Genomic DNA, 26627 nt, shown 5'->3' on the forward strand with positions numbered 1-26627 from the left:
CCAGCAAGATTTTTTTGAAAGAATTATTTTTCTAGTCATGAAAGGTTTAGCATGTATGGGAAAATAATGGGTTGCTATTTCATCGTTATATAATTTCTAGAACCTTTGAACTTCAGTGTAATGCGCTGTTGTAAAACTGAAGGTGGAATTCAGTATAAGGAAATGCTCATTCCATTTAGTTTTTCCAAATGTTTCAGAACAGTATCATTTCACCTTTAATTTTTTTTCAGAGAATTTAGGACACACAAGTTCTTTACCAGGCTGGAATGTAATTTCTTTCTTGTAGAAATTAAATATCCTTCTAGACTTCATGTGATACAAAACTTTTTTATTAACAGCATAGCAATTCCAAAATATCTGAGCTTAGTTCAGTTGATTCCTTGTTTATACATGATTATGAGATTTTTTTTTTTCTACACGAAGGATAAGAAAGTAGTGACAGACTTCTAGAAGAATTTTATCTTCCTACAGAGCCCCGGTTTATTTATTCTGCCTGTACAACTGTAGGTCCCCCTGGTAATCAGCCTAAGGTTGTGCAAATTCCAGGTGTGCCTTTGCATAAGAATGTTTTAGAAATCGACAGGATCTCCTGAATAGCTTGGGTTTACTTTTGCACTTGTTTGCCAGTTTCCACAGATGTCTGCTGCAACTTTACCGTAAGACTGATCAAACCGCTCCAGGTGTGGGATGCTGCAAATCGAGGCTATGAGATAACAGCTCCCCACAGGATCAGCTGATCAGGATTTTAGCACACTAGGTCATTATCGGGTAACAGATCCCAGCCCTTGCAGCTGTCCATTCATCACCTGACTCTGGTTTTGTGGTGTGATGCTGAGGAATTGTGTATATGCCTGTGTGTGACATCTCCTGACACTGCTGCAGGACTATGAGTGCAAGGCAGCTATCAGTAACAGCTGTCAGAAAACATGGTATCTTCCACACCATACCACTGGTTAAATGGACATTGAAGATCCTTGTGTTCCCTGCAGCACCAAACCCAGTACTCAGCTACAAATCATCTTAATAAAAGACATTCTTATATACACTAGAGCCAGAATAAAATAAGCACCATTGCTTGGGAACATTGATGCTAGCACTCGGGTAAGGGGGATTCAGGCTTTAGTGGTACTGCAAACAAATCATGCAGTCTCTATGACATGCCTAGTTTGTTCACCAGTAAGACTAAGCCTTTTCTGCTATCCTTTTGGTGGTTTGTTTCATTTCATCTATAAAACCTTAAGGGTAAATCACAGTAAATAAATAAATAAATACAGTTCAGTGATATTATCAGAGGCTTTTCAGCATTTCTGCCGTGTAAGTCATATCAGGAGGCCTAATCTGTTGGATTTGACAATTTCAGAATACTGTGAGATAATTTGCTCCCAAATGATTTCCAGTACCTGTCATTTTTTCAGATTCACATTGTTAGTCTGAAGTACAGGTAAATTGCAAATATGAAATCACAAACCCACTGAATTTAGTGACATTTCTGCTCTTTCCAGTAGTGGCAGGATTTCACTACTGTACTTCTGTCACTTTTATTTAGTGCCTATCTGCTTCTGTGCAGCTGAGTTCAAGTTTGGAGGTACACATTTATCTGGCAAACAAATTCTTTAGTTTTTACAGTTTGCTGAACTGTGAAGACTGTGTGTTCTTTAAAACGAATGAATAGTTGTGAGTTGGTTTGTTATTTTAGTCTCCATGTCTTTTCTAAGTAGTTGTCGGAAACAGCATAGATGTTCTTAGCCTAATAATGCCCAGTTCTAAGTGAAATCCATAATCATACTTTACTTCCTTCACTTTTTTTTTCCCTTTTCAAGTCTCTGCCACTCTTATTCCCTATGGAATATGAAGTATGTTAATTTATGGAGTATTGTAGAACTTTTTGCAATTGAAAGGGCCTTGAGGGAATCACAATTCATATGTTAGCTGCCCAAATTAGACCACTGAGGCATGAAATTTGTTTCATGATGCTGTGATCAGTATTTACTCTTCCGGGAAAGGTAAGACAGAAAGCTGTTTACCTACTGCATAGTGCAGAAAAACATTTTTCCTCATTCCACTAGACAGCCATGCTCCATAGTTCATGAACTATGATCACAAGCTTGTCAGTTAATCTGACAGAAAATTGTGGGTATTTTCAGTGATACCGCTTCAGGTTCAATTCAAATGAAAGGACTCAAGAGTACCACATGCTACCATACGAGTTTGTTTTTGTCATTGTAATGAGTGTCTGATTAATACGGTCGTTGGTTAGATTGTATGTTTATGAATTCACATCTCCTCTAGCTTATGTTCTAAATGTAAACATACCTTAAAAATAAATCAGAATGTCTACAAATAACAGATGTGTCTAATCTGCTTACATTTTCTTTTTCACATCTGTGAACGACACAGGCTATTGCCAGTATGGGATGACTCTTTCTCTCCCATTGAAGGGCTGAGCAAAAATGTCATTCCTGTGCTCCTTCCTGTGCTCCCACTGTTGGAAAGAAATGAGCAGGTGGAACATGAACCATTAATGGTCAGATGAAAGCAGCTGAGACAGTCTTCTGAAAAGCCTGTTAGTGTCCTGTAAATTGGCATAGGAAACAAAAATTTGAATCACAGGACAGAGGGGGTAGAATTCCTCTTTGGAAGTAACCTGCTTCTGGTGCAGTGTGTTGGCTGCCAAGAATTGGCTTGGTTTTCCTTAGCTTATGAGGCCTGTCTCCATCTTTCATTTTCCCATCCTCATCTGCTGCTTCTCATTATTTGCAGTGAGTTTGTTCAGTTGCCTCTGTGTGCCGCTTATTTTTAGAATGATATACAGTATGATTTACAGGAAATTGCTGTCAAATCATATCCAGATATAATGAAATTCCATTTTAATATCAAACACAATCTTTTGATATTGCAGTTGCATTTTTCAGACGTGTTCTTTGACTCAGTGTGAGTAGCCTTTCTTGAGAGAGGTTCCTCAAAGAGTGGAAAGCTATAGCTGATGAAAAAGAGAGGTTGGCACTTCACTGCAGTAATTTATTTTTCCTGGCTTTATTCTAAAATATTGTTGAACTGTAAATAGTTACTTTAAAATGTAATTGTCAAACACATAAATTTTATTGCAGAAATAGAAAACTAAAAGTAGAAATTTGTTGAAAGTGAGCAGATAACAACAGGATCTCAGGATATGTCTGACAACTGTAGTAAGCTGCATCATCAAATTTACCGGTAGCTAGAGACTAATGGATATTTTTTGATAAAAGGGGAGAGGGTGAAATCTTTCATACTTTGGTTTATGCATGCAGGATGTGTACTACTTCATTTGCAGCCAAGAAACTAAGAACAGTATCACTTTAATGGCCAATCTTTCTCATACCTTATGTAAATAGTTTATTCCTGGACTTGGCTTTTATTTTTGTCTTTCCTGAAAGATGTCTTTCACCTTATTCAGTGTATTTTTTTTTGTATCCTCAGTAATCTTTTGCTGAAGGTGTGAAGACTATGAAAGATTTTATTCATCTATGTACAAAACTATCTGTATGCATTATTTATTACTTTTTTCAAAGGAAGAGATAGAGTCCTGTGTCAGAGGGAGTTCTGGAAAGCAAATTGTTTTCCTCAGGAGTACACACATACCCAAGTGAGAGATATCAAAAATATCCTTGTAAGAACGTAGAACCAGTGAAATGACTCTTGGCAGATGATGAAAATCAAATAGATTTATAGGATATACAAAACTCTGTGTGTGTGTATGTGCTTGTTTATGTAAATTGTATGCAGTAACCCAGAAGGTGAACAAAGTTCTGGACTTCCATAAGAGTTTTCTGTTGTGTTGTAAACTCTCTGAGACTTTCCCAGAATTATCATTTTCATTGCCAAGTTGTGAAGCATTTGAAGAAAAAAATATTTTGCCCATCTTTGAGTGCTAAGGTGATGAAGCAGTAATTTGACTGTTAAATCATACACGTGTAACGACTTGGTAACACAAAAAAGGTGGAACTATCAATGTAAATTGTACAATGAGGTAGGCCTAAAGATGTTCTTTTGAACACTGAAGTGATGTTTGATGAGCAGGTGCATTTGTGTACTACAGGAGTGCACAAGGTCATTTTTTCCTCCTGCTCATCAATAGCTTAGTCTTCCAAGACTGGTCAAACCACTTTGTGCACTGCAAATTGTCTAGAGTCGATTGCCTTTAGAGGAGCTTTAATGACATCAGTTAGCTAAATATTGCACACATCCTGAAGCATGTGCATCCTGATGTATTTTTTGTAGATAACCGAAGATGATTTTACTGTTAGAAGACAATTAATGTCTGATAGCAAAGGACACTATATATTATTACTTAGGTGAAAGTTTGTTTTTGTTTTTTAATTCTGGTGATTATTTGATACTATTTCCAGGTTTTGGAATGTTAATTTCTTTGTGTCCCACTTGCCACTCATGTATATGTATTTAGTGATTTTTTGCAGTATATATTCTGTATTTTCTATTAATTGTGATTAATCAGTTTTAGTTATTCTTCAGTAATTGCACAGTATATGGCAAAAAAAGTCTACGAAGAACAGACTGTAGGAGGCTTGTGATATGTGTTGTGTTTGTGTTAGCCATTGTCTAAGGAGCTGTGATCTTTGGTGAAACTTTTTCCCTCATTATCTGCCTTATATATGAATCATCTGATGCATGTAATACACTTTTTTACATGGGCTTACTGGTTTTATTCTTGTCTGAATATAGATTTGACTAATGCTTTTCTGATGCTAAGATTCCTCTTACAGTATCTTTAATTATTAGCAATACCAGAGACTAGGAGAAATTAATTAATAGTGGACCCTTAATGATAAATTCCAGTGAATATATGGAAGAAGCAAAATGTCATTTGAAATGGGTCTATCTGTGAAGTGTTTTGACTTTGGTGAGGTTTTGGAGGTGGCAGAAACCTTTAAGTCTAGTGATTTTATTGGTAAGCTGGGTGCAGCTGAATGTGTTTGGAATGTGGTGGGAATGCACATTGAAAGTGGCTTTCTCCCTTGGACACCATGTTTTCTGTTATAGGTTAGCTTCAGCAACACTAAATGGTACAGCAAGTGCTGTGTACTCTTCTCTTTTAATATGAGCAGTGAAAGGCACAGCTGGAAAAAGTCGAATACCTGGTGGTGCAGCAGCTACTCTGATCTATAGCCTTCCATGACTTGTATGAGATGGTGCCACTGTAACATCAGAGCCAGAAATCAGCCTTCTGTTCTTTCCTGGAGAAACACTGAAGTCTGGCCAGCAGAGCTGCTCTACGGGCTAAACCTCCCAATCCAACCAGACTAGAATGGGGTGGAAGTGTTAACCAAAATAGTAGAATTCTGCTGAAAATACTTAACTGAACAGTTGTGAAGTTTTATATTATGACATTACTCAAAACCCTTAAGTCAGAAACTCTTCAGGTCAATAAACACAACAGACCATGTTGGTAGTGATATCAAAAAAGAAACTTAAGGGGGTGTAAGCAAATTTGATTATTTTATTAAAAAACCCTAAAACCCTAAGCAACTCTTGATGCACTAGGAAAAAAGTACTATAGATAGGGGTAAGTTGTGCTTTCCTCTGTAGTGGTGCTCATCACCCATCAGGTTGCAAGGAATGATAATAGGTGGTGTCCTCCAAAGGTCTTCCTTTATCACCTGTCTAGCAGAGGTGGAGTCTGCTCAGCCAAGAGTGCTTGTGACAGTGAATTATGCATTTGGTATCCAGCTAGGATACTGTTGGATACCAGATGCATAATTGGTGTGTTCCAACTGTTCCCTGCTTATGAAGGCAATGTGGGGCCTGAAAACTTTTAATACAGGCATTAAAGTTTGAAAAAGCCTTTTTATCACAAAAATATTGTTCCTCATCTGCTGTCTCTTTGGTAATCTCCAGTGTCCAAAAGAGATTTGAGAGAAGTAAATCTGAAACATTCATGAACTGTAGAAGTTTTTCTTTTAGAGGTACACTGTAAACTCTGTTAAATCCACCTGGACCTTCATTATGGACAACAGTGCAAAACCTTAAGAGTCCTGGGGAAAGCTTGGCAAAGTTTGTTTGCAAGTGACCTGAACAATTAGTGGATTTTCATCTTCCACATTTGCTGAAGTTGCACTTTATATCTATAGTGTCAGAAGTACCATGCAAGAGTGCTGTTACTATTTTTGTATTACAAGGATGATACAAAACTTGAACTCTGGACAAAGTGCTTGTGGTAACAAGTAATAATGGTTCTTGTTTCTTCTTCCTTTTCTCCTTGTTTTTGATATGTATCTCGGGTATTCAGAAGCTACCAAACATTAATGAACTGGCTGCATATATTGATTTGTAGAAAATCTGCTTATTTACAGACAATTATGGACATAGGTCAGAGGGGATACACATAAACCTTTCCCTTCCTCCATCCCCACCAATCTATTTTCATTTGATGAAGTGTCTCATAAGAAAAGTTGCTGTGGGATTACCTATATCAGTCAAACCTTTTTTGAAATTTTTGCCTGATTTTAAAAATGAAGCAACCCAAATGTTCACTTTTCAAGAAACTCACTGTTATGTGTTATTCTTCCAGTTATTCTGGAGTGTTAAATAATAAAATGGCGATTAGCAGACCTCAAATAATGAAACAGTTGACTTGTGCCACAGAGGGCTGGTTAGATTCAGCTTTCCTTTCAAAAGTGCCAGTTGTTGGCCTTTTTCTGGATCCTGAAAACTGCCTTGATATGACGCACTGTTCAGCAGCAGTAGAATCACTTAAGGACACGTAAGAATTAGGGAACTGATAAAATAAATTAAGTTTTCTGTGCTGTGCTGGACCTTTGGGAGGAAGAAACAATGACCTTTACCATGAATACTGTAGATAAAATATACAAACTTACTTCTGGGAGGAGGGTACCTTGTCCAAACTGGAGTTGAAGAGAGGCTTTTTTTTTTTTAGAAAAAGAATAAAGGCTGTTGAAGGAAGGCTGTTTTTAGGCAAGGAGAACCAAAGTAAAGTTTAAATTAAATAGAAACAGAACATGATTGGAAGGAAACAGACCACTGGGGAAGGGGAGTATTGGGGGTGGGAGCTGTTAAACTGTGATTTGATTACTGTGACTGTCTGAGTAATTAAGACTGAAACACCTCCAGCCAAACCCCTCTGTATCATCTTCCCTGTTATTTGAACCTTATACTTGTGCCTTCCTTACTGTGATTATTACTGCTATGGTTGTCTTTATTTACAAATTGCTCTGTCAATATTGAGGGGTTTGTTACAGCTTTCTTTTCTGCCTCACTTCTCACCATTCATTCCTCCCATTTGGAAGAATCTATCCAGGAGGCAGAGCTGAGCTCTTACTGATTTGTCTCCTCAAATCTATGTGTTTTCTTTCTTGGCTGCTTTTTCCTTACTTGCTTTGTAGGACTCAGTATTACTTTGGCTTTGCCTGCCATTCTCCTTGTTTTAAACTTTGGAATAGACTTCAGGCTGGCCCCAGATCTTGCATGTTGGAGTTTCTTCTTCCCTTGCTGCCTTTCTTCCAAAGATTAACACTTTTGGGGTGAAGGGAATGTGGGGCATGAGTGCACTGATTTTTAAGTCTCCTGTTATGTAGTTGCATAAAAAAGGCAGACAAAGACCTTCACATACTATCCTTTGTATGGTGTGTACTGATGAAAATTAAGCTAATGAGCTCTACTTCCTAATTTTCTCCTCATCTCTTTGCTCCTTTCCAGCCCCTCCATAAGCTTGGCATCTGCGGAATACCAAGCCCCAGAGTATTTAAATTCCTCTATGTATTCTCTTCAGTTTTTAGCAAGGTGTTCATCCTAGCTCTTGGAATTTTAAACACAAATAGAAGGATGACGAGAAGTACTAAGTGTTGCGTCCTTCAAAGAATGAAAATATGGTATTAAAGTAAGTGACTTCATAAGTAGGGCTGTGAGTGCTACAAAATGCTTAGTAGATACATGGATTATTGCCATAATTTTTATACAAATGTTAGATAGATATTTCCTGGTACCTTGTTTTCTCCAGATGTTTCTGAGGCTGTAGTTTCCTACAACTCATTTTATATTCTATTGTGTGCTATTAAAAATGAATGGAAAGAAGATTTGGAATTTTACATATTTTCCGAGCAGTGGCAAATGGTTAGAGGATAGAAACTCTTCTTAGCTGCTCTGGAATTTAACGTAAAAATAAGAAATAGATTGAACAGCAGTTTAGTTCTTGGGTTGATTTTTCTTACTTTTAAAATGTCTGTAATACTAACAGATTTTCTCCTGTCAGAATGATACAAAATAATTTCAGTATATGAGTAGAGAGTACCTGCTTTCGTTAATTTACACGGAGTTTAATGACTCCAGAAAACGTATTGTCTTTGTTTACTTTCTGTGTTTGTAACTGTGTGTTCAAATAGATGTCAGTGCTTAATATTCGATAATGTGACTACTCGATAATGTGACTATTCGGTTAAATAATGTTTTACGGTACTACCTGACAGCTCCAGCCGGTATTTAGGTTTAGTCATAATAAACAGGGATTTCTGGAGAGCTATGTGATTTGAAGAAAAGGCTCAGTTACCAAACATTAAAATATTGAAAGGAGAAACCTTTCTTGAAAGGTAAAATAATAATAGTTTGCTTGAATGCCCATTAGTCATACCTGCAGAATGCAATTCTGTCTCATAGTAGAATAATTCCAAATGGGACAATAACAATCTTTTTCCACATGGCCTTACTGCTTGAATGAAATATACTTGTTAACTTACACAGGTGGAATAAATTCAGGATAATCACAGGATGTGTGATGACTCTAATCTAGACTGACAAACAGTTATCTTGGTTATGAACAAATTGAGAAATTCAAAGGTAGCCATCTTAGTTACTGAAATTATATGAACTCTGCAAAGCAATTTTCCTGAGGTATTAATTACTATCTGATTAAGATTATATATGTATTTTAAACAAAAGTTGCTTCTGGCCATGCTGGTTTTATTTGAGATCCCACTATTATAACTAATCACAATTTAATAAATGTGCATATTTGGAAGTGGTATGATGCAAACCCTTTCTTCTCTTAAGTGTATGAAAAGCTGCCTAAACTACCTGTATGGGCAGGGGGTGACTGATGTTTCCTTTTAACTCTCTTCTCACAAAATTGTTGTTACATGCCTTGGGAGCGATTATTGCTGCTAGTACTGGATGTAACATCCCAGAAGTTCAATGCCTTTCAATTGCTGCTGCCTTTTTGTTAAAAGTATTTCTGAGAGGTTTAATGTATAGATTGTTGCTGCTAAATTGCTGTTCATTTAAAAGACTTAGAGTTAGTCCATTGCCTAGAAGAGCCAGTAAGTGTAATTTAAATAACTATCAACCTATTTCTTTTCATTCTAACTTGCCTAAAATGGAAAAATAATGTGCATTTTAAAGTGCTTTAAGCTGTCTGTATATGCATTTAATATGTTGGTACTAGGAATATGGATTTTTCACGATGTGTATATCCTGAAGTTAAATTAAGCTTTTTTTTATATCCATATATATGAAATAACTTGTTTAATAGGAAATTTATTCTTACAAGTGACATACCAGTTACATGTTTTCATTAGTTGCTTAAGTAGCATTTTTTATATATGTATTAGGTATTTTTTAAGAACTTTCTCTGAGCATTTGAAAATGCACAGCCAATGAAATCAGCTTTTTTTTATTTTTGATTCTCAATATTTATTCTGTAGCCATAGTCCTTGAGTTCTAAGGAGGTGAGATAGCTCTACCCTGGGGACGTGGCCTTTGTAGTCCAAACAGGTCTAACATTAAACGATTATGGCAGCTTCCTCTTTCCAAAGAATGAAGTATCCTGTTCACACAGTCCTCCAAGTCCCAGGGGCAGGAAAATGTAACAGCCCTAATCAGCAGTAAGGCCTCAGACTTTTGTGTGGCAAATCAGGGCTAAAGTAAAGAAAGTTAAAAGAACCATATTTATTTTTCAATTCTATTAAAAAAAAAATAAAAGCCCCACCAGAAAACAGGATACTACATATTTGGTCTAACAACCTGTTCTAGTAGGTCTTAATACCAGTACCATAGTGTTGTACTGTAAATCATGAATTTTATCCTCCTTTCTGGAATGAGATTAGTAACTTACAGACTTGTCATTTTTTTGTTTATTTTTCAATAAAATATCATGTATTTCGGAAGGTGTAGGCTTTCATGCAAAAAGTGAGAGTTTGCAAGATCCACTGGTAAATTTCAGTATCTCAAAAAACCTGAGATTAAAGTTTTAATGACTATAGCTAGTAGAAATGTACATTATAAGTGAATTCTTATTTGTGGGAGTTCAGAGTATTGCATTAGTGAATGATGAAAACTTACTTTTCTGAGTGCTACTAAAAATAGTTCTTCATAAAGAAATTGTAGCAGGATGTGCTAGTATGTTTAATAAACAAATTGTCGTTTGATATGTTATTTTTACTATTCTAAATTAAATAACTGTTGGCAGTCAGGCCTGAGAGTTTGTAATTAATCATACAGTGAGCTGAAATGGGTCTGTTACATACTGGAAAAAAGATTCCTTACCTGGGTTATTTACTCGAGTCATTGCAGTAAGTCAGGGAGAACAAAATGGGTATCACAAATAAAGAGAGGCAAGCTGCATGTGTGGGTACTGTTATATCAGAAACGATTGTGTATTCATGTATTAAATTGTAAATAGCATTTTCCAGACTAAAAATAATCTTCTGCCATTTGTCCACTGCTGAAATAAGAGTTTGGGAGAAGCTGTAGGTGTGGGATTATTTTTCTTTAATTTTTTTCTGCGCAGCTTTGGTAGCTGCCTTCTGCAGTGCCCATAGATTGAACTTTTCTTATACTTGAATTCATTACCTTCATTACTGTTTCTTTATGCTTAGGCTTAAATCAATTAAGCAGCTCTCCTACTCATTTGCTGTGATCCCAGAAGGGAGGGAAAACTTGCTCTCTCGGGCTGTATTTTTTCTTGTGGAACGTAAAGCAATTATGTTTCTTAGTCTTCATCTATTCCAGACACTATATTTTCCCTGAAAATATTTCTCCCCAAAGAGACTAAAGAAAAAAAATTGGTCTTTTTTCTTCTCCTTTGAGTTCTAGTATAAAATGTCATGCTAGTGATTCTGTGGGACTGCTTGAGTTCTAACATATAATTAGACACTCTACACTTTGCCTCCATGAGTTTGTAATGTTCAAGAGAAGTCAGTCAAGATAATCTTTGTTGATAATAATCTCCCATATATTTTACAGCTTTGTCATAGTAATAATAATAATAATGGCTTTTTATTCCAGAGCTCTTTCATGAATTTTGAAGCCACCATTAATAACCTTTTCTCACCTGTATTTTGTTAGAGGGCAAATATGCTCAAATCCTCTGTGGAGCCAAGCTGAGTTACATTTAAGACTCCTCTAGCTTTTTCATTTGAGTAAAATGATGTGCACCTCCTGAAGTCTGATTTGGTTCTCATTTTTCAGTTAAAATTATTGGTATGTGAAGGGATGGCATGTGTCACAAAGCTATGTAAGTCAATTATTTGATCAAAATAAGATTTCATGTTGTAGAACAGCAGTTAAAACATTCAAAATCAGGTGAGATTATTATATTTGAGAATGAGCAGAAGGTGAAAAAGATTATGGGACCCAAGTGAAATAGTAATTTATTTTAACTGCTACAGTGCATTGATTAGTTCCAATTTCCATTTTAAATATGCATGAAAAATATGGGAAATATGTCCTGTGGGGCTGGGTATTGGAGTGGTTGCCTTCAAGCACTGGTGGCAGTTTTTATGAACACCCAGACTGTGAAGTTCAGGATTTCTACCAGCCACTTGGAGGTCTGAGGGAACGGTGTGGTAGGAGACAGTTCTCTGTGTAGGGCCAGAGGGGACTGTGTATGTATCATATCTTGCCATGATTGCCCCCTCTTCATGAACTGCAAATTAGGGCAGAAATTACAGTGGCATTACCTAGTCCTTTCACTTCATCTCTTTCTCCATGGGAACAGCAAGAAATTGTTATTTTAAAATATTTACACAGTTCTTTGGTTGTATAGTAACTCATCGGAGTCCTGGTAAATTGTGGATGCAGGTTTCCCATGTGGAAGGGAGGGTGTACTGTGCAGGCCGTAGAGCAGAGGAGTTTGTTCACACTCTAGACTAGCTGAGCTAGTTTAGGTGCTGGAATTAATCAGTGTGTTGGCAGTATGTTTTTCCCTAGGGAATAACTTGCCCTATTTCTGGGCAGGATAAAATAGCCTGCATAAGGCTTCCTGGTGTTGCAACTAGAAAAATGGGAATAGTAGTATGGGTGGGGATAATGTGACCATGAGATTTGGGTAGATATGGGATCCTTTAAGAGTCTGAAAGCTACAGTAACGTACTTTAAAACTGGCTTATGGCTTGTGATTGATCAGCAGTTCTGATTATCAGGATTAATTAAGTTATTGTATTAGGTAAGAAATAATGTGGCTTTTAAGAAATACTCGTTCTCCCAAATCCTAGTTAACCCACTGCTTATCTTCTGTTATCTGCAGCCATTCTTGCTAGAAGGATATTACAGTGGCAAAACCAGTAAAAATAGTAGTTTGGAAATAGTAGTTTGAAATGTTTCTTTCCAAGTTTAGGTTTATGGTAACTGCCGGGCCACATCACATTCTTTATTAGCAGCTCAAACTTTGAGGAATCTTAAAGAGCTGTCAATTATCTGAAGTAATCCTCAGGTAATAATTTACAGCTGAGTAATTTTTAAGGCATGATAGCACATTCTTCTTTGGACATCTTACAAACCTTTTTTTCTCTTACATAAGCTTTACATCACACCCGTTTTATTTTGAAGAGGAAATAACTCTACATTACTGTGCATTAGAATCAGTATTTATTGTTAATCATGTTGCTTCTTTGGTATAACAGCATGATTAACTTAATTTGGTTTTGTGATTTATGAATGAGTTTTAATTTGTCACAGTAAAATGACAAATCAGTGTTATGTCTTAAATTCTGCTAGACAAACTATGAACACCAGGGCAGAAAAACAGACATCACCAGATATGTTGTTGGTTTATGGAAGCTTGATAGTTTAGGACCTCTGGGCAGCTTGAAGCTTTTCAAGTCAGAGAAACCTGCTAAACATACCTGGTGTCATTACATAGCATCAGACACTGTGTGTGCCTTCCTGGAGAGAGTGATTTTTGTGAAGTGTTGGGGTTTTCCAATTTTTCTTCATGTTTCGGTAGTGGTTGCAGCCTTCAGTTTGTTGGATTACATGTCATTGTATGAAAAGTGCATCTTTCTGGTTTGCTTGTTTGGGCTAATATTGTCAGTAGATATTGGTGGTTGGTTTGATATTTTTTCCATCCAGCATTCATAATTCAATCGTTACACATTTTCTGCAGGTTTTTGAGTGTTCGTGGTGTACGTACCCTATTTCATGGTCAGGTGGAGCATGAGTTGTGATGAGGATTTGAGAGCCAAGTCTCTCTGCCATTATCTTTGTATCAAAGGACGTGGCAAGTTGTCATCTCTGCTGCCTTCTGTCTTCTCCCCTCTGTTTTTCACTCCTTGTGCTCCTCAGCTGTTACAGGGCTCATTTTCTTCTGCCATATAATGTGTTGACAGCAAGACACTGCACCGAAATAGAAACTGCCTGGTCTCCAGTGTCATGCTGAGGAAGTGTGAGGTGGAGACAGCTTCAGGTCATTTACCTGATAAATCTGTGCCTGCTCTCTTCTACTAGAGCCACTAATAACCCCTTGGGTGGGTGCTACTATGAGAACCATCCACTGAGTCTCCCTGCAAAACACATATGCCAAGCAGCAGAGAAAGCACAGACTGACTATGCTTGGCTTCATTGTTTTAAAAGAGATAAATTTGAATATTTGTGTAAAACAAGCTAAGCAAATAAATGTTACATTGCTCTCAAATCTTTCTGTTAGTTAATCTATAAATAGTCAAAAGCAGCTGTTACAGATTAATGCTTGCCCATTCATGATGAATGGTTTAACTCACATGAGAAGGGAGAAATGTCTTACTGTCACACCTGTAAAAGTAACATAAGGACTTCTGCTTTTATCTTTCCTCTCCTCCTGGGCAACTTGAGAGACGTAAAACGGGTCGTCAGTATTTTTTTCTAATTTGACTAATAGTATTCTTTATTTCATTTTCTTTTCCTAGGGTATTTATGTACGGGATGCACCTCTGAAGGACATAAAGGTGTTCAATGCCCGGCGATTTGTAGCTCTCTTTAGTGTGGTGAATGCCACGAAGCGGGACGCTGGCAACTATCGCTGCATGATCCGGACAGAAGGAGGAGTTGGTGTATCCAACTATGCAGAGCTGATAGTCAAAGGTACTTCACCATACAAATCAGTATTTGCTTGCTCTGTGTCTGGAATCAGGGCTTGCAGTTGCTAATGCAATAGGAATGTCACCCATAGCCTGTTAAACTTGATAAGAGGTTCAGTAAATAGATTTTGCTTATGTAAATCTTAAGAGTCGATCCAGCTGTAACAAGGGAGTGAAAGAAGAAACCAGGGCTAATTAACTAAGTACTTGTTGATTGATATTTTAAATATTTCCCCAAAATGCACTGTTCAGACCTATACATCCTCACAAGGTTTTATTTAAAGTATGAACATAATAATGGCTACTTGCCTCCACTGTGGAGATTGTATTTTGAAAATACACTTACTACAAAATATGCAAGATTTACATTAAAATGAACATATAAAATACACATATTTCAGTGTATGGAGAGGTGTTTTTAATAACTTTGGTGAACACTTAGATGTAAGTAGAATGGGGAATAATCTATCACCAGTAGAAGAAGGTGAAAGAAAGCCATAATGAAGAATAAACCATTTTCCAAAAGCAAGAATAGGGTTTTAGTGAGCATGTTGTAGAGAAAATGAAGAGAGACGGGACAAGAGAAGGATGTTGGAAAGAAGCAGGGTGCGAAGATAACAAGACAAAACAAATTGTAGCATGAAAACATAGAAGAGCTATTTGAATGGACAGATGAAAAAAGAAACAAATAGAGTGGGTGAGATGAGAATATAATTACAAGGCATGGTGGAAAAAATGAGGTTATTTGGGTCCAAGCATGAAAAGAAAATATAGTAGATGGCCAAAAATAGATACGTATGAAAGTCAGCAAAGAAAGGAAGTGTGGACTATAACCGCAGTAGGAATGATTAAGCATCTTTCAGAAGTAGCACCAGTGTAAACAAAAAGGAATGAACACTGCCTGAAGGAGGCAGAGGGAGGAGTTACTCCATCAGTGATGAGAGGTACAGGAAGCCAAAGGAATTAATTTCTTCTCAATCTCTTTGATTCAGGGTGTTTTAATTTATTAGTGTTCCTTCTAAGGTGCAATAGATGAAATTATAAAGCGTATCATTAAAGCATTTGTGCTTACCCAGATTCTTTCAGAAAATTTGCACTGGGCACCGTGAGCAAGTGGATAGCCTTAGGGTGTAATCCCATTAACTACTTGTAGAGTGGCTCAGTAATTATGGTAATCCCCATTGCCCATGTTGGAGTTTTTATGAGACCACCTGCAGGTCATTCCTTCTGACCTAAAAAGGCTCATTTTAAACATTGTGTTGTAAAATGTTAGATGAACAGCAGCATTAGAGGCTAATTAATAAATGTGCTTTCTTACTGATGATATATAATTAAGAAGTGGTATTTGCTAATTTTTAGCAGGTTTTCTGCAATACCAGCTAGCAGACTTCAAAGATAACTGGTTGATTTCAGTGCAGCTATATCATTTTTAATCCATTATCATCCATAAATCATGAAGAATGTACATGTGCCCACACTGCATGTAATGTGTAGGATACTTGGGAATTGCTGATGGCTTAATAATAGTATGTGTAAAAACAGTGGTGTAATTAGTCCCCCCTCTTTGTTACAAACAATGAATTTAATTCTTTTCCCATTTATGCTGAAGAGACTAAACTGACTTACGAGGAATTTCCTTGGAATTACATTGCTAGAATGACAGGAGAGTCAAATGGAGCATTTCTAAGTTAAAGAGAATCAATTCTTCACATTTATCATGCTCTGTTTCATTCTGGTTACTGAACCTGTAGCTCAAGTTGCAAAAAGTTCTGCACTGGAATAGGGCTTTTTTCAAAACATATTTGATTTAAGTAGGGATGTTTGCACAGTAGACTGGGTTAGAACTCTGTACAACATTCATTCTACTTCACTGTAGACAAAGTTTCACTAAATAGGAACTTATTTAAGTAGATTCCAATTATGTGTGTAGAGATCTTTAACCTTTGTAGTGCTGTTGTGGCATGATGTTATGTGGCACTGTAGACCAGGTACCAGAGCTCTCGACAAGAGCAGAAGGGCTGCTAGTTTCAGGTGCTGCAAATCAAACCTGAAATCACAAAGGAATAGGAATGTAATATTGAAAATGAAAGACATATAAGAAACTTCCAGGTGTTCTCCTCTTTTGTCTTCTTTTTTTACCTGAGTGAGCATGTTATAGCAAGGTTTCAGCATTATGGGGGGGGATTGCAATTAAAGAACTGTCAGTTCTGCTGTTAAATAATTGTAAACATGGATATTGTCTAGTTAATGAGAAAAATCTTGTCAGTGAACAATTAGTCTGGCCTTAAAAAGAGGGGGAAAGGAAGAGGGTTTTTTTTAAAACTTGTTTGTGGTAGCTTATATGCCTTTTAGAGGATGGTGAAATAAAGTATTGATTGTTCTATTTAAATAATCCTGAAGGGGAGGTTTTCAATTTGCCTGAGTGTTTGTTCTGATAAGAAAGACTGAAAAGACAAGTGCTGTGTCATTGTATGTGCTCAAACTGCACAGTATCCTCATCTAAGTTTGTCAGAGAATTGGATTGAAATGTCACTTTATCTAATGGGAGACATGAAATTGGCCCTGTCAGATAACCCACTTATTGTAAAAAACATCAGCTCGTAGCTAGTAGATGACATAAAAGTAATCAAAGACTGAGCAAAAGGAAAATAGTTGGGTGGAATTCATTAAACGTATTTGGTGAAGTAAATTAGAGTTCTACATACAACCCCTAGGTTGACGTTTTCTAATAGTGGGCAGATCCAACACAGATTAGATTTAGGAGAACAGAATGAGACTGTCTAGCAGACATCAGATTATTAGAGTTCAGACTGCTTATTGAGTTCAAACAAGGTAAACCTAAGTGTCAAATTGGTTAAAAGGAGTTTTTGTTAGGTTTTTAAGCAAGGGCACAGAAAGGTAGCCATCTGTAATGCTGGCAGCTTAAATGTCTGCATTTTCCAAATGGAAAATTTAACACCGGGAACAGAACCAAACCTCTTCGGGACCTCTAGAGCAAAGAATTTGTTCTGGAGGGCAAAGTCATTTTGACAACAAGACATAGTAAGAAAATATCAGTGATTACTTATCTGTGGTATCAGTCGTTCGCATACATTAAATATACGCAGATACTTGGAATCTGTTTTTGCTCTCTCTAACCAACCTTTCATGCTGGATCCATCACTGTCTGTACTGCTTTATGTACCAACAGTGCTGGCATTAGGACTTATTTTCATTGTTGCCTAACAATTCCTATAGTGAAGTCCAGTTTCATATGCTTACTTTTTGGCAAGCTGACTGGAGACTTATATTTTTCAGTGTGGGTGTGTGCCTCAGCCTAGAGGTGTTGAGAAAATCTCCAACTAGAAGAGCTGATACCGTTCATCCATCTTAGCAAACTTGCCATAGGAAAGTGCTGAGGGCTCTGGACTTTGAAACAGTAATATTTTTTCAGGAGGGCGCAAGTTATGTCAAGAATGATGTTTTCTTTCTCTTCCTGTGAAAATCTGTTCTCAAATATAGTTAGTTAATAAACTACTAAATAAAACCCAACAAGACCCTGAGACTTCTTTGAGTTCATCTTTCAAATTCACCCAAAATTCTTGGTACAGTGTATGGAATTTAATTGCAAGCAGGGATCTGAGCTCCTCTAGGGCAGACCCGATCCAGGCACAGGGATCAAGACCTATGAGCTTACCCTTTGTTTGCTTTTAGTAGACAGTCCTTCATCTTGCTGATTGCCTTTACTTTGAGATTAAAACAGTGATGGATTTAACAATGTGGATAGTGAGGAGTGCATGAACAAGAAGCTGAATACCCAGATGAGGTTGGTTGTGCTGGTACTGAAAGGAAAGGCAAACAGGGAGGTGTTTTGAATGAGAGGGAAGGTAGGTGAAAATTGGGACTCCACAAGTACTAAAAGCTGGGGAGAAGGATATGGGGGGGCTGGTTGACTGACCCTGAGCCAGCATGTGTCCAGGTGAGCAAGAAGGCCAGTGGCTCCCTGGCCTGTATGTGGCCAGCAGGGACAGGGCAGTGATTGTCCCCCCTGTACTTGGCACGGGTGAGGCCACACCTTGATTGCTGTGTCCTGTTCTGGTCCCTTCGCTACAGGAAAGACATTGGGGTGCTGCAGTGACTCCAGAGAAGGGCAAGGAGCTGGTGAAGAGTCTGGACAGTGGGTCAGGAGCAGCTGAATGCACTGAGGGTGTTCAGTCTGGAGAAATGGAGGCGCAAAGGGGACCTCATTGCTCTCTAGCTGCCTGACAGGAGATCGTAGCTAGGTGGGGGTCAGCCTCTGATCCCAAACTACAAGGGACAGGACAAGAGCTCATAGCCTCCAGCTTTGCCTGGGTGATTTGGGTGAGACACCAGGACGAATTTCTTCATTGAAAGGGTAGTTAAGCATTGGAATGGGCTACCCAGGGAGGTGGTGGGGTCCCCTTCCCTGAAAACATTCTCTTAGTGCCATGGTTTAGTTGGCATGTTGGTCAAAGGTTATTTGGGAATTATTATTATTAAAATAATAAGAATAATGAAAATAATTACTAAAAGTATTAAAAGGAATTAGACTATCTTGGAGGTTTTTCCAACATGACTATTATTTTGTGACAAAGAGGAGAAGGTAAACATATACACAGTGATGCTTTTGCAAAAAGTGAAGAAGTAGATTTTTTTCATTTTTCAAGACAGTGTTTCTGAGCCACAGAGAAGAAATGTCTATTTTTGTCTTTAACTCACTTAAATCTTAGAGATTTACGTTATCTCAGTGGCATCTCAGTGTGATACCTTTCTCCTTCCAATTTAAATTTTAAAAGAACTGCAAAGTAAAAGATGTTAAGATGTTGTAGAAAATGTTTGGAAAATCTGTATAATTTAAGTACAAAGCAGTTTAAAGGAAGGAGTTGCAGTTTCAAGTGTGTTTTCAATTAATAAGAAGTGCATAAGAATGAATAGTTTATATTCATGTATGGCTGCATTTGTTTTTATCGTCTGTGTAAGAGATGGGTTGCTCCTTATAGTGAAGTCTTTTTCTCATATTTAATAGAAATGATCCATTTATATAGGGTGACCTGAGAGCACCTGCTTAAAGCTTTCTGTCACCTGCAGATCTCTGGCTTTGTAAGGTAGCCTGCATTTCTTTTCCCTAAGGGATTGTGCCCATTGTCATTTGTCAGAGAATTCAAGAGGAGGTCACATGTCTGTTTGAAGTCTAAAATGCATAACATTTGAAATATGGATCCACTTACCTTCTTTTTTTCAGTTCATACTCTATTTTAAAAACCTGCATTTAAAAGGGCTTCACAGTACTGAATAGCTTTGTTTACTAGCTTCAAGGTAAAGATCTGCAAGGAAGAACTCCTCTTTAAGCTAGGTCATTGTACTAAATAGCCACTGCTACAAACTTGTTTGTACTAAATAGCCACTGCTACAAGCTTGTTTGTACTAAATAGCCACTGCTACAAACTTGTTTCTGCTGTCAGTTGAAAATCCTTCCTTGCACATACAGAGCCCTGAAATATCAGTACTGTTTTATAAAGGTATTCATTTGCATGTTATTTAATTGAGACTACCTCAGTGGCTGCCAGTAAAACTGCTTTTAGTGAGGGACAGTAGCGCTGCAGTGTGGTACTTACCTAAGTGTATCAAACTCCTCAGGATCCTAAAAATATTAAATCATTCTGTCAGAAAAAAAAGAAGAGTACATTTCAGACTTCAGTCGTGATATCAGTTTATTATATTTCAATATACAGTGCTTAGAGGATATTAGAGGATCTGCTTGATTGAGTCTCATGTTTTTAACCAGTCACTTAATATGAGCATGATATTTGTAATGAAAGGTTGGTTTTAGATAGTCTTGATCTCTGGCAAGAAAGTAACTTTTGATATTAAACCATGTTAGTAGTATGAAATTGCATTCAATGCAGGCTTTGCTGAATTAATGTAACTTGAATTAACCTTTTTCATTGTGGTCCTAGAGAAATGAAAAACATGCCCTGAGGTATAAAAAGACAATAAAATACTGTCTGTTTCAAGTACTTGTAATATTTGGAATGAATTGGTGTAACCACTAACCTTAGTGACCTAACTCCTGAGTTTGCATTTTGAATGGCACTTCAACAGCCTTTAGCAGCATTTCAAACTTGAAAGTAATTAACTGTTCTTTCAGCATGGCTAAGTAAACGCCTTAGGATGCCTTATAAAAGTTCCATTTCATGTCTTGGTTCATAAAACAGCCTAATGATTTAAATTGATGCTAAATCATTTTGAGTCAAGTCAGAACATACTATCACCGTATGAAGCCATAGTTTATGTATTTAGGAAGAATAGTTTCAATAAAACTACAGTATGTTTCTAATTCAACAATGACATCAGTTTACCACATATTGCTATTGACAAAACAATGTTTTCACTGCTGATTTGAAAATCTAAACAATGATTTTTATATCCTGGAATCTGCTACCATATATTAAGCCATTTTTATGTCTATTCCAATTAGTAATGCTTAATAGATATCTTTGGAGCTGTTGTGGTTTATTGCCCTTTGTATTGTGTTTTTCATGCTAGTAATCATTTAGTTTTGTTAGGATGAAAACACACAGTGGTGACACCTGTGTTTGCTGGTTTGTAGCGTTGTATTTCAGCAATTGCTAACAGATTGCACAGATCGGAGCTTGCATACAAGTGTACCCTGCTAATTAGGAACACCATCTATCTGAGGCACAGCTAATCTTCAGTGTACTTCGTGCTCTGAGTTGCTCTTTCTGTAAATGAAAAAAGGTAGCATACTGTAGGGTAATTAAGTGTTTGTTAAAATAGCAATTCTGCTGTTCCTCAGGAAATATCGAACACTTCCCAAAGATCCTTTCTCCCTTTTTCTTCATTCTTTATGTTCTTTGCTTTAACTGTGCCTTTGAAGACTATGATAAAATGATGAAATACATAAATTCAGCTTCTTGTCTGTTTGACTACCTGTATCTCAACACGAAGGGAAATGGTTAGCAGAAGAGGATAAATCTGAATCTAAAGCTTAGGGAAGACAGATGTCCTGCCTTCATTGCATATTCTGCGTAGCCTTAAGAAGGTGGCAGTGTTTGCTGATAGATATGTTAAGAATATTGGATCAAACAGTGCCTTATTATGGTAGCTTGATTTCTTTCTACATGAATATATTTAACCAACAGGAAGGCGAATTTTTGCTGATATGATGCATGAAACAGCAGAGTATTTTAACCAGTAGGGAAAAAAGAATGTGTTATTTACCTTTAAAAAAAGATGATGTCTGCAAATTATTTCTGCAGTCTAATTTAAAATATGGTGCCCATCACACAGTAAATTAGGGTGAGTTTAAAACTTTGGTTGATTTTGAAATCTTTAGAATCCAAACTATCAGGATATCACATGCATGCTTCCTCTGTGATACAGAGTACTATTTCTGTGTAGTAGTTAGTGAAAATAACCATTACATGAAGTAGAAACAGACCTCTAGTAAAAGCTCAAGAAATCCCTCAGCTTTCATTTAGAAGCTCTTTTATTTTAATCGAAGTACAGACCTTGATAAATTACTGTACTTACTCTGCTTACATAGAAATCTGAAAATATGAAGACTGAGTAGTAAAGTACATGAAAAATAATTAATAAAAAATTAATTTTTTTTCTGTGCAGAAATTCCTCTTCTCATTATGTGTAGGGATAGGTTACAACATAAATTTTAGCTTAAAAACATTAGTTTTGAGTAGGATTAAAATACAAACTATTTTTATGAGAAAACCTGAGATATTCCTTATAAATTGGGAGTGGCCGTGGAATGTCTAGTGAATAAAATTCCATTTGCACCTGATTTGAAGTTATGTGGTATAAACTAAAAGCTTTGGGTTGTGTGGTTTAAACCAAAAGGGTTTAAAATCTCCAGGTTAAAATCTCCGAGTGCATAAACAAATGAATCTGAACATTGCAGTTTCATGAAAATAAGTAAGTCTGTAGTGGTGATTCCCTCATATCCATATTTTCATGCAGTCTTCAACTCTAATGTAGTACAAACCCCGTTTCTTATTTGAATGTTTTAGAAGCAGAAAAAATGGAAGTGTAATCATAGCTTGTTATCATACCTTACTGTTTTTCAGAGCCACCAGTTCCCATTGCTCCACCTCAGCTGTCCTCAGTTGGTGCAACTTACCTGTGGATACAGCTGAATGCCAACTCCATCAATGGGGACGGACCCATTATCCAAAGAGAAGTTGAGTATCGAACGTCAAGTGGAAGCTGGTATGACATACAACCCGTGGACTCCACCAGCTATAAGATTGGGCACCTGGATCCTGACACAGAATATGAAATCAGTGTATTACTTACAAGACCAGGTGAAGGAGGAACAGGATCTCCTGGCCCAGCTCTCAAAACAAGAACAAAATGCGCTGGTGAGTACTCCAAAGTGATAGGAAAGTTGTAAGCATCTTTCTAGGGCTGAAGACGTAAGTTAATTCACATTTTTGTGAAATTTTACTGTCTTAAACCAGCCAGTTGCAGGAATTAAGACTGAATGGTTGTAAGTATAACCTATTAGCATTTTCCAGCTACAGTGACCTTGAAAGCAAACTTCCGTGCCACTACAGACTGTAGATGAAATCAAGACTCTGCATACTTTTTTTCCAATGTCAGTCTTATCAAACTTGTAGATAAAGTGGAAAGAGATCCTGTGTAAAAGCAAAAGCATTCACTACTGAGTCTCAATTAGCTGATGGGGTTTAGCAAAGGGCTGCTTTCTTGAGTGACTGACAGCGTGTCTCTTTACTAAATGAGACAGTGCAGTTTCTGGTGCATTGTAGCAATCTCGGCTCCAGTTTTGGATGTTATAATTAATAGAGCTGACCTCTGATTGTAATAGCATACAAAGTTCACCTGTTATATAGATGCAATTGTAGAATAATTTTCAGTAAGACTGGCAGTGATATTAGTTTGGGATTTAGCTGCTCTGAAAATAACAGAGGATACTGTGACCTTGATTTTCTTTGGTCACTAGTATTTTCCCCCAGTATTTTGAATCATCTCTCCTGCTGCTGTAAAGCTGGTGGAAGATAGGCAGGAAATGGGAATAACATGTGGTATTAGCTTATTGTTCCTAGGCTTCTAAAGAATAACTTGGTCTTGCTTGCCTTTTTAACAGGAAAAATTACATACTTCTACAGAAATAATATATTTCCATTGCATTTACTTTTTGTAAAGTCACCTGGCCACCTGTAAGTGAGTAAATGTCATTTCAGTTGAATTGGTGTGATGTCAAACACAAAATGAAATGTAATTGCTGTCAGAATCCCACTGTTCTGAAGATGCAAATTTATCCAAGTACTAATTCTTTGATGTTATTTTTGGTATTTTTCTTCTTCTCGTTACTGGGAAGAAGTATTTGATGAAAAGTACCAAAAAGCAGTACAGCTAAATTATAGTAATAGTTAAGTATTTTGTATTTGTAAGATTTTTCTCTACCAGGCTAAGATAACTTCAGCTTAGTCAAAAGTGGAGAACCCTTCAGGAGGGTTTCTGGGTCACTATGCCCTTCATAGTAATATAAATGTCTGTCTAGACAAGGTAAGTATGTATTTAATACACAAGTATTTCAGTTATTTTTAAATTAGATAGTTTTTCTAATAGTTTTTTTATCTGCTTGCATGATCAGGTAATGGCAGTACTGGGTGCTGTGTAAGTGAGCCTGTCTGTCCTGTAGGGCTGTGTTGACTAATCCAACCTTGGATTACTCACAAATCCAAAATGCAGTGCCAAACAGGCTGCTGTGAAGGAAATTTAACTCCACCTCAGCCACACTTAGTAGGGAGTGATATCCTGAATTTTAGTTATATTTAAGAATATCATATGCTTTCCATTCTTCTTGGTGGTGCATACTGTTGAGTATTAAAACAGGCATTCAGTTTCATAAACCGCTGGGTACTGGAAGTTGTTTTATTACCTGGTAAGGTCTTGTAGTACATCAGAATTATTTGTGTTTTCATTAAGCTAAACAGTAACCTTCTTAAATTAAAAGCAGAAAGTTAAATGACTGAAAAATGTAAATTGAATGATGGTATTAAATCTGTCTCTACAAATTGGCTTTTTTATAGCAGAAGATCCTGCTTTGAAGGTGTAGTGGTTATTGGTTAACTGTTAGCAAGTGACATGCTAATAACTGGCCCAAGGGTTTAAAAAGAGATGCTGATAAACTAATGACAGTATAATTAAGCTGGGTAGGAGTAAAATAATGCCAGTCTCCAAAGCATACCATAGAATTAATAAAACAGGAGTCTTTAAGAGAAGAATCATTGCACCTTTTTAATTACTGTGATAATTGCATGCTGCTTGCCTGTTCCCAAGGGAAAGATAGTGAACCACTTGGAGACTTGAAGCAGTATGCTAGGCATTCAATAATCTTAATAGTTCTCCAAAGCATTTGAAATATGTTTTCATTTTAGCAAAATGAGATTTCAGGGGCTTGTAATAGACAAGTTTTATCTGTAACTTTACTAAATAAAGGCATCTATAATTAGAATGCAAAGAAAAAAAATCTTTCCAGACTTCATTGCATCATACTCACTGGAGCAGTTGCCACTCCAGAAAATGCTTTGTTTCCTTTTGATGAAATATAATATAAGTGCTCTTTCAGTGTAATTCTTGGAAAGCCAAAGAATTACATTCAGGTCTGGATTAGATTTAACCTAGAATGTGGAGTTCAGGTTTGAAGGAGTTTAATGGATTTTGGCCATGGTGAACCACATTTGAGTCAGACTTAGAAAAAAGGGTTTTTCTAATTTAAAGGTGTGAAATGGAGGCCTTCCCAGGTTGTCTGGAATTTAAATCACCTGTTCCTATGCTCAAAGGAACGGGTGATTTAATTTTATTCCTCTCCCACAACCATCTCATACAGAGTTATGAACCTAGAATGCCAGGGATGAGGCATATACAGCTTCTCTGGGCAACCTGTTCCAACTGCATCACCACCTCCTCAGTAAAGAATTTCTTCCTAATATCTGATCTAAACCTACTTCCAGTTTGGAGCTCTCTCCCTTGTCCTATCACTGTTGTTACTGCTGAGACTCAGTCTGATCCAAAACCAGTGGAACTGTCCATAGTAAAACTAAAGTAGATATGTTGAAGGATTAATAAAATACTGTTTTGTAGTTTCTTCTTATCCGTATCAGTATTTCTGTGGGTAGATTTGTTTATTTCAGGGCTTTCCAACATGCTTTGTCTTTGACATTCATTGCAGGATACAAATCTTGATCTGGTCTGTGTCTCTGCATTTTGGTGGTGAAACAGTGCCCCAGTTAAAACACACCTGAATAATGCAGAACTGCTAAATGAGCTCCTGCTTGCTTTTTTTCTTTTTTTTTTTTTTTTTTTTTTTTTTTTTTTTTTTTTTTTTTTTTTTTTTGCTATACCCTCCTTTATTAGGAGACTTTATTTCTAATTTATGTTGTTCCTTGAATCTGCTGGTGAACAGATATGTCTTAAAGACAGCTACCCAGCTACTTTAGGAAGAAAAGTTGAAATAAAATCTTCCCTCCTGCTAAGGGAGGGGATTATTAAGGCCACCTAGGGAAAGTTGTTTTCTTTTTCTCATAATTTTTTTTCACTGTGACATTTGGCATAATTTCTGAAAATTACCGTAGTTTCCTTTACTGAACCAGAAAACGATTGGAATTAAAAAAAACAAACAGAAAAACCAAAAAAACCAAGGCTGCTGTGAAAGAATCCTCTGATGAATTATCCCCAAACTGTGGAGTTTTTTTAACAATCAGATCTCTACTTCTTTGTGCTAAGACACAATTACTGCTCTGGAGTATTTGCAAAAACAATCACTGTCAATTTAACGAATAATTTTCATACAATGAAATAACAGGAATGTTTTAATTAACATAGGTGATTTTGCTGTCTCTTCTATCCCATCACCTGAGCTTGTCAGGAGGAAAGCTGTTAGTCCCAGAACAACTGAGCTCTTGAAACAGTGCTGCACGTTTGTTGTAAAATGTCTGGTACTCCTAGAAGGCTTGTTATGATCTGGAAGAACAGGGCAGAGGAACTCTTCAAATCCCCTCTCTTGAAAAAGAAAAATCTATGTTTTTCTCAGTTTGCTCATTGCTTTAGCTTCAGCTGGTTAATCCTCCAAGGTGTCAAAATGACTTCTCTAGTTCTGTGCTGCCACTGGAATCCACTGGCATTGTGAACAAAAACCTACATGTGTCAGAATGCACTGATGGAATGAGTATCCTCTTCCCTCTGATCAATTCAGACCTGCATCAGGTTGCAGAAGTGTCTCTGGGCAGG

At 36.9% G+C, this 26627-nt stretch overlaps 1 protein-coding gene across 11 annotated transcripts in view; it reads left to right on the forward strand.

Moving 5' to 3' along the window:
* Positions 1–26627, forward strand: part of PTPRM (protein tyrosine phosphatase receptor type M) — a 442185-nt gene that overhangs the window by 151200 nt on the left and 264358 nt on the right. For all 11 annotated transcript variants that reach the window (XM_063396260.1, XM_063396303.1, XM_063396268.1 and 8 more), the window contains exons 6-7: positions 14166–14340; positions 22439–22732. In XM_063396260.1, coding sequence (XP_063252330.1) covers positions 14166–14340; positions 22439–22732 — 469 coding nt within the window. The remainder of the gene's footprint in view (positions 1–14165; positions 14341–22438; positions 22733–26627) is intronic.

This window comes from Prinia subflava, chromosome 1 (assembly GCF_021018805.1).
Source record: "Prinia subflava isolate CZ2003 ecotype Zambia chromosome 1, Cam_Psub_1.2, whole genome shotgun sequence".
Taxonomy (NCBI): Eukaryota; Metazoa; Chordata; class Aves; order Passeriformes; family Cisticolidae; genus Prinia; species Prinia subflava.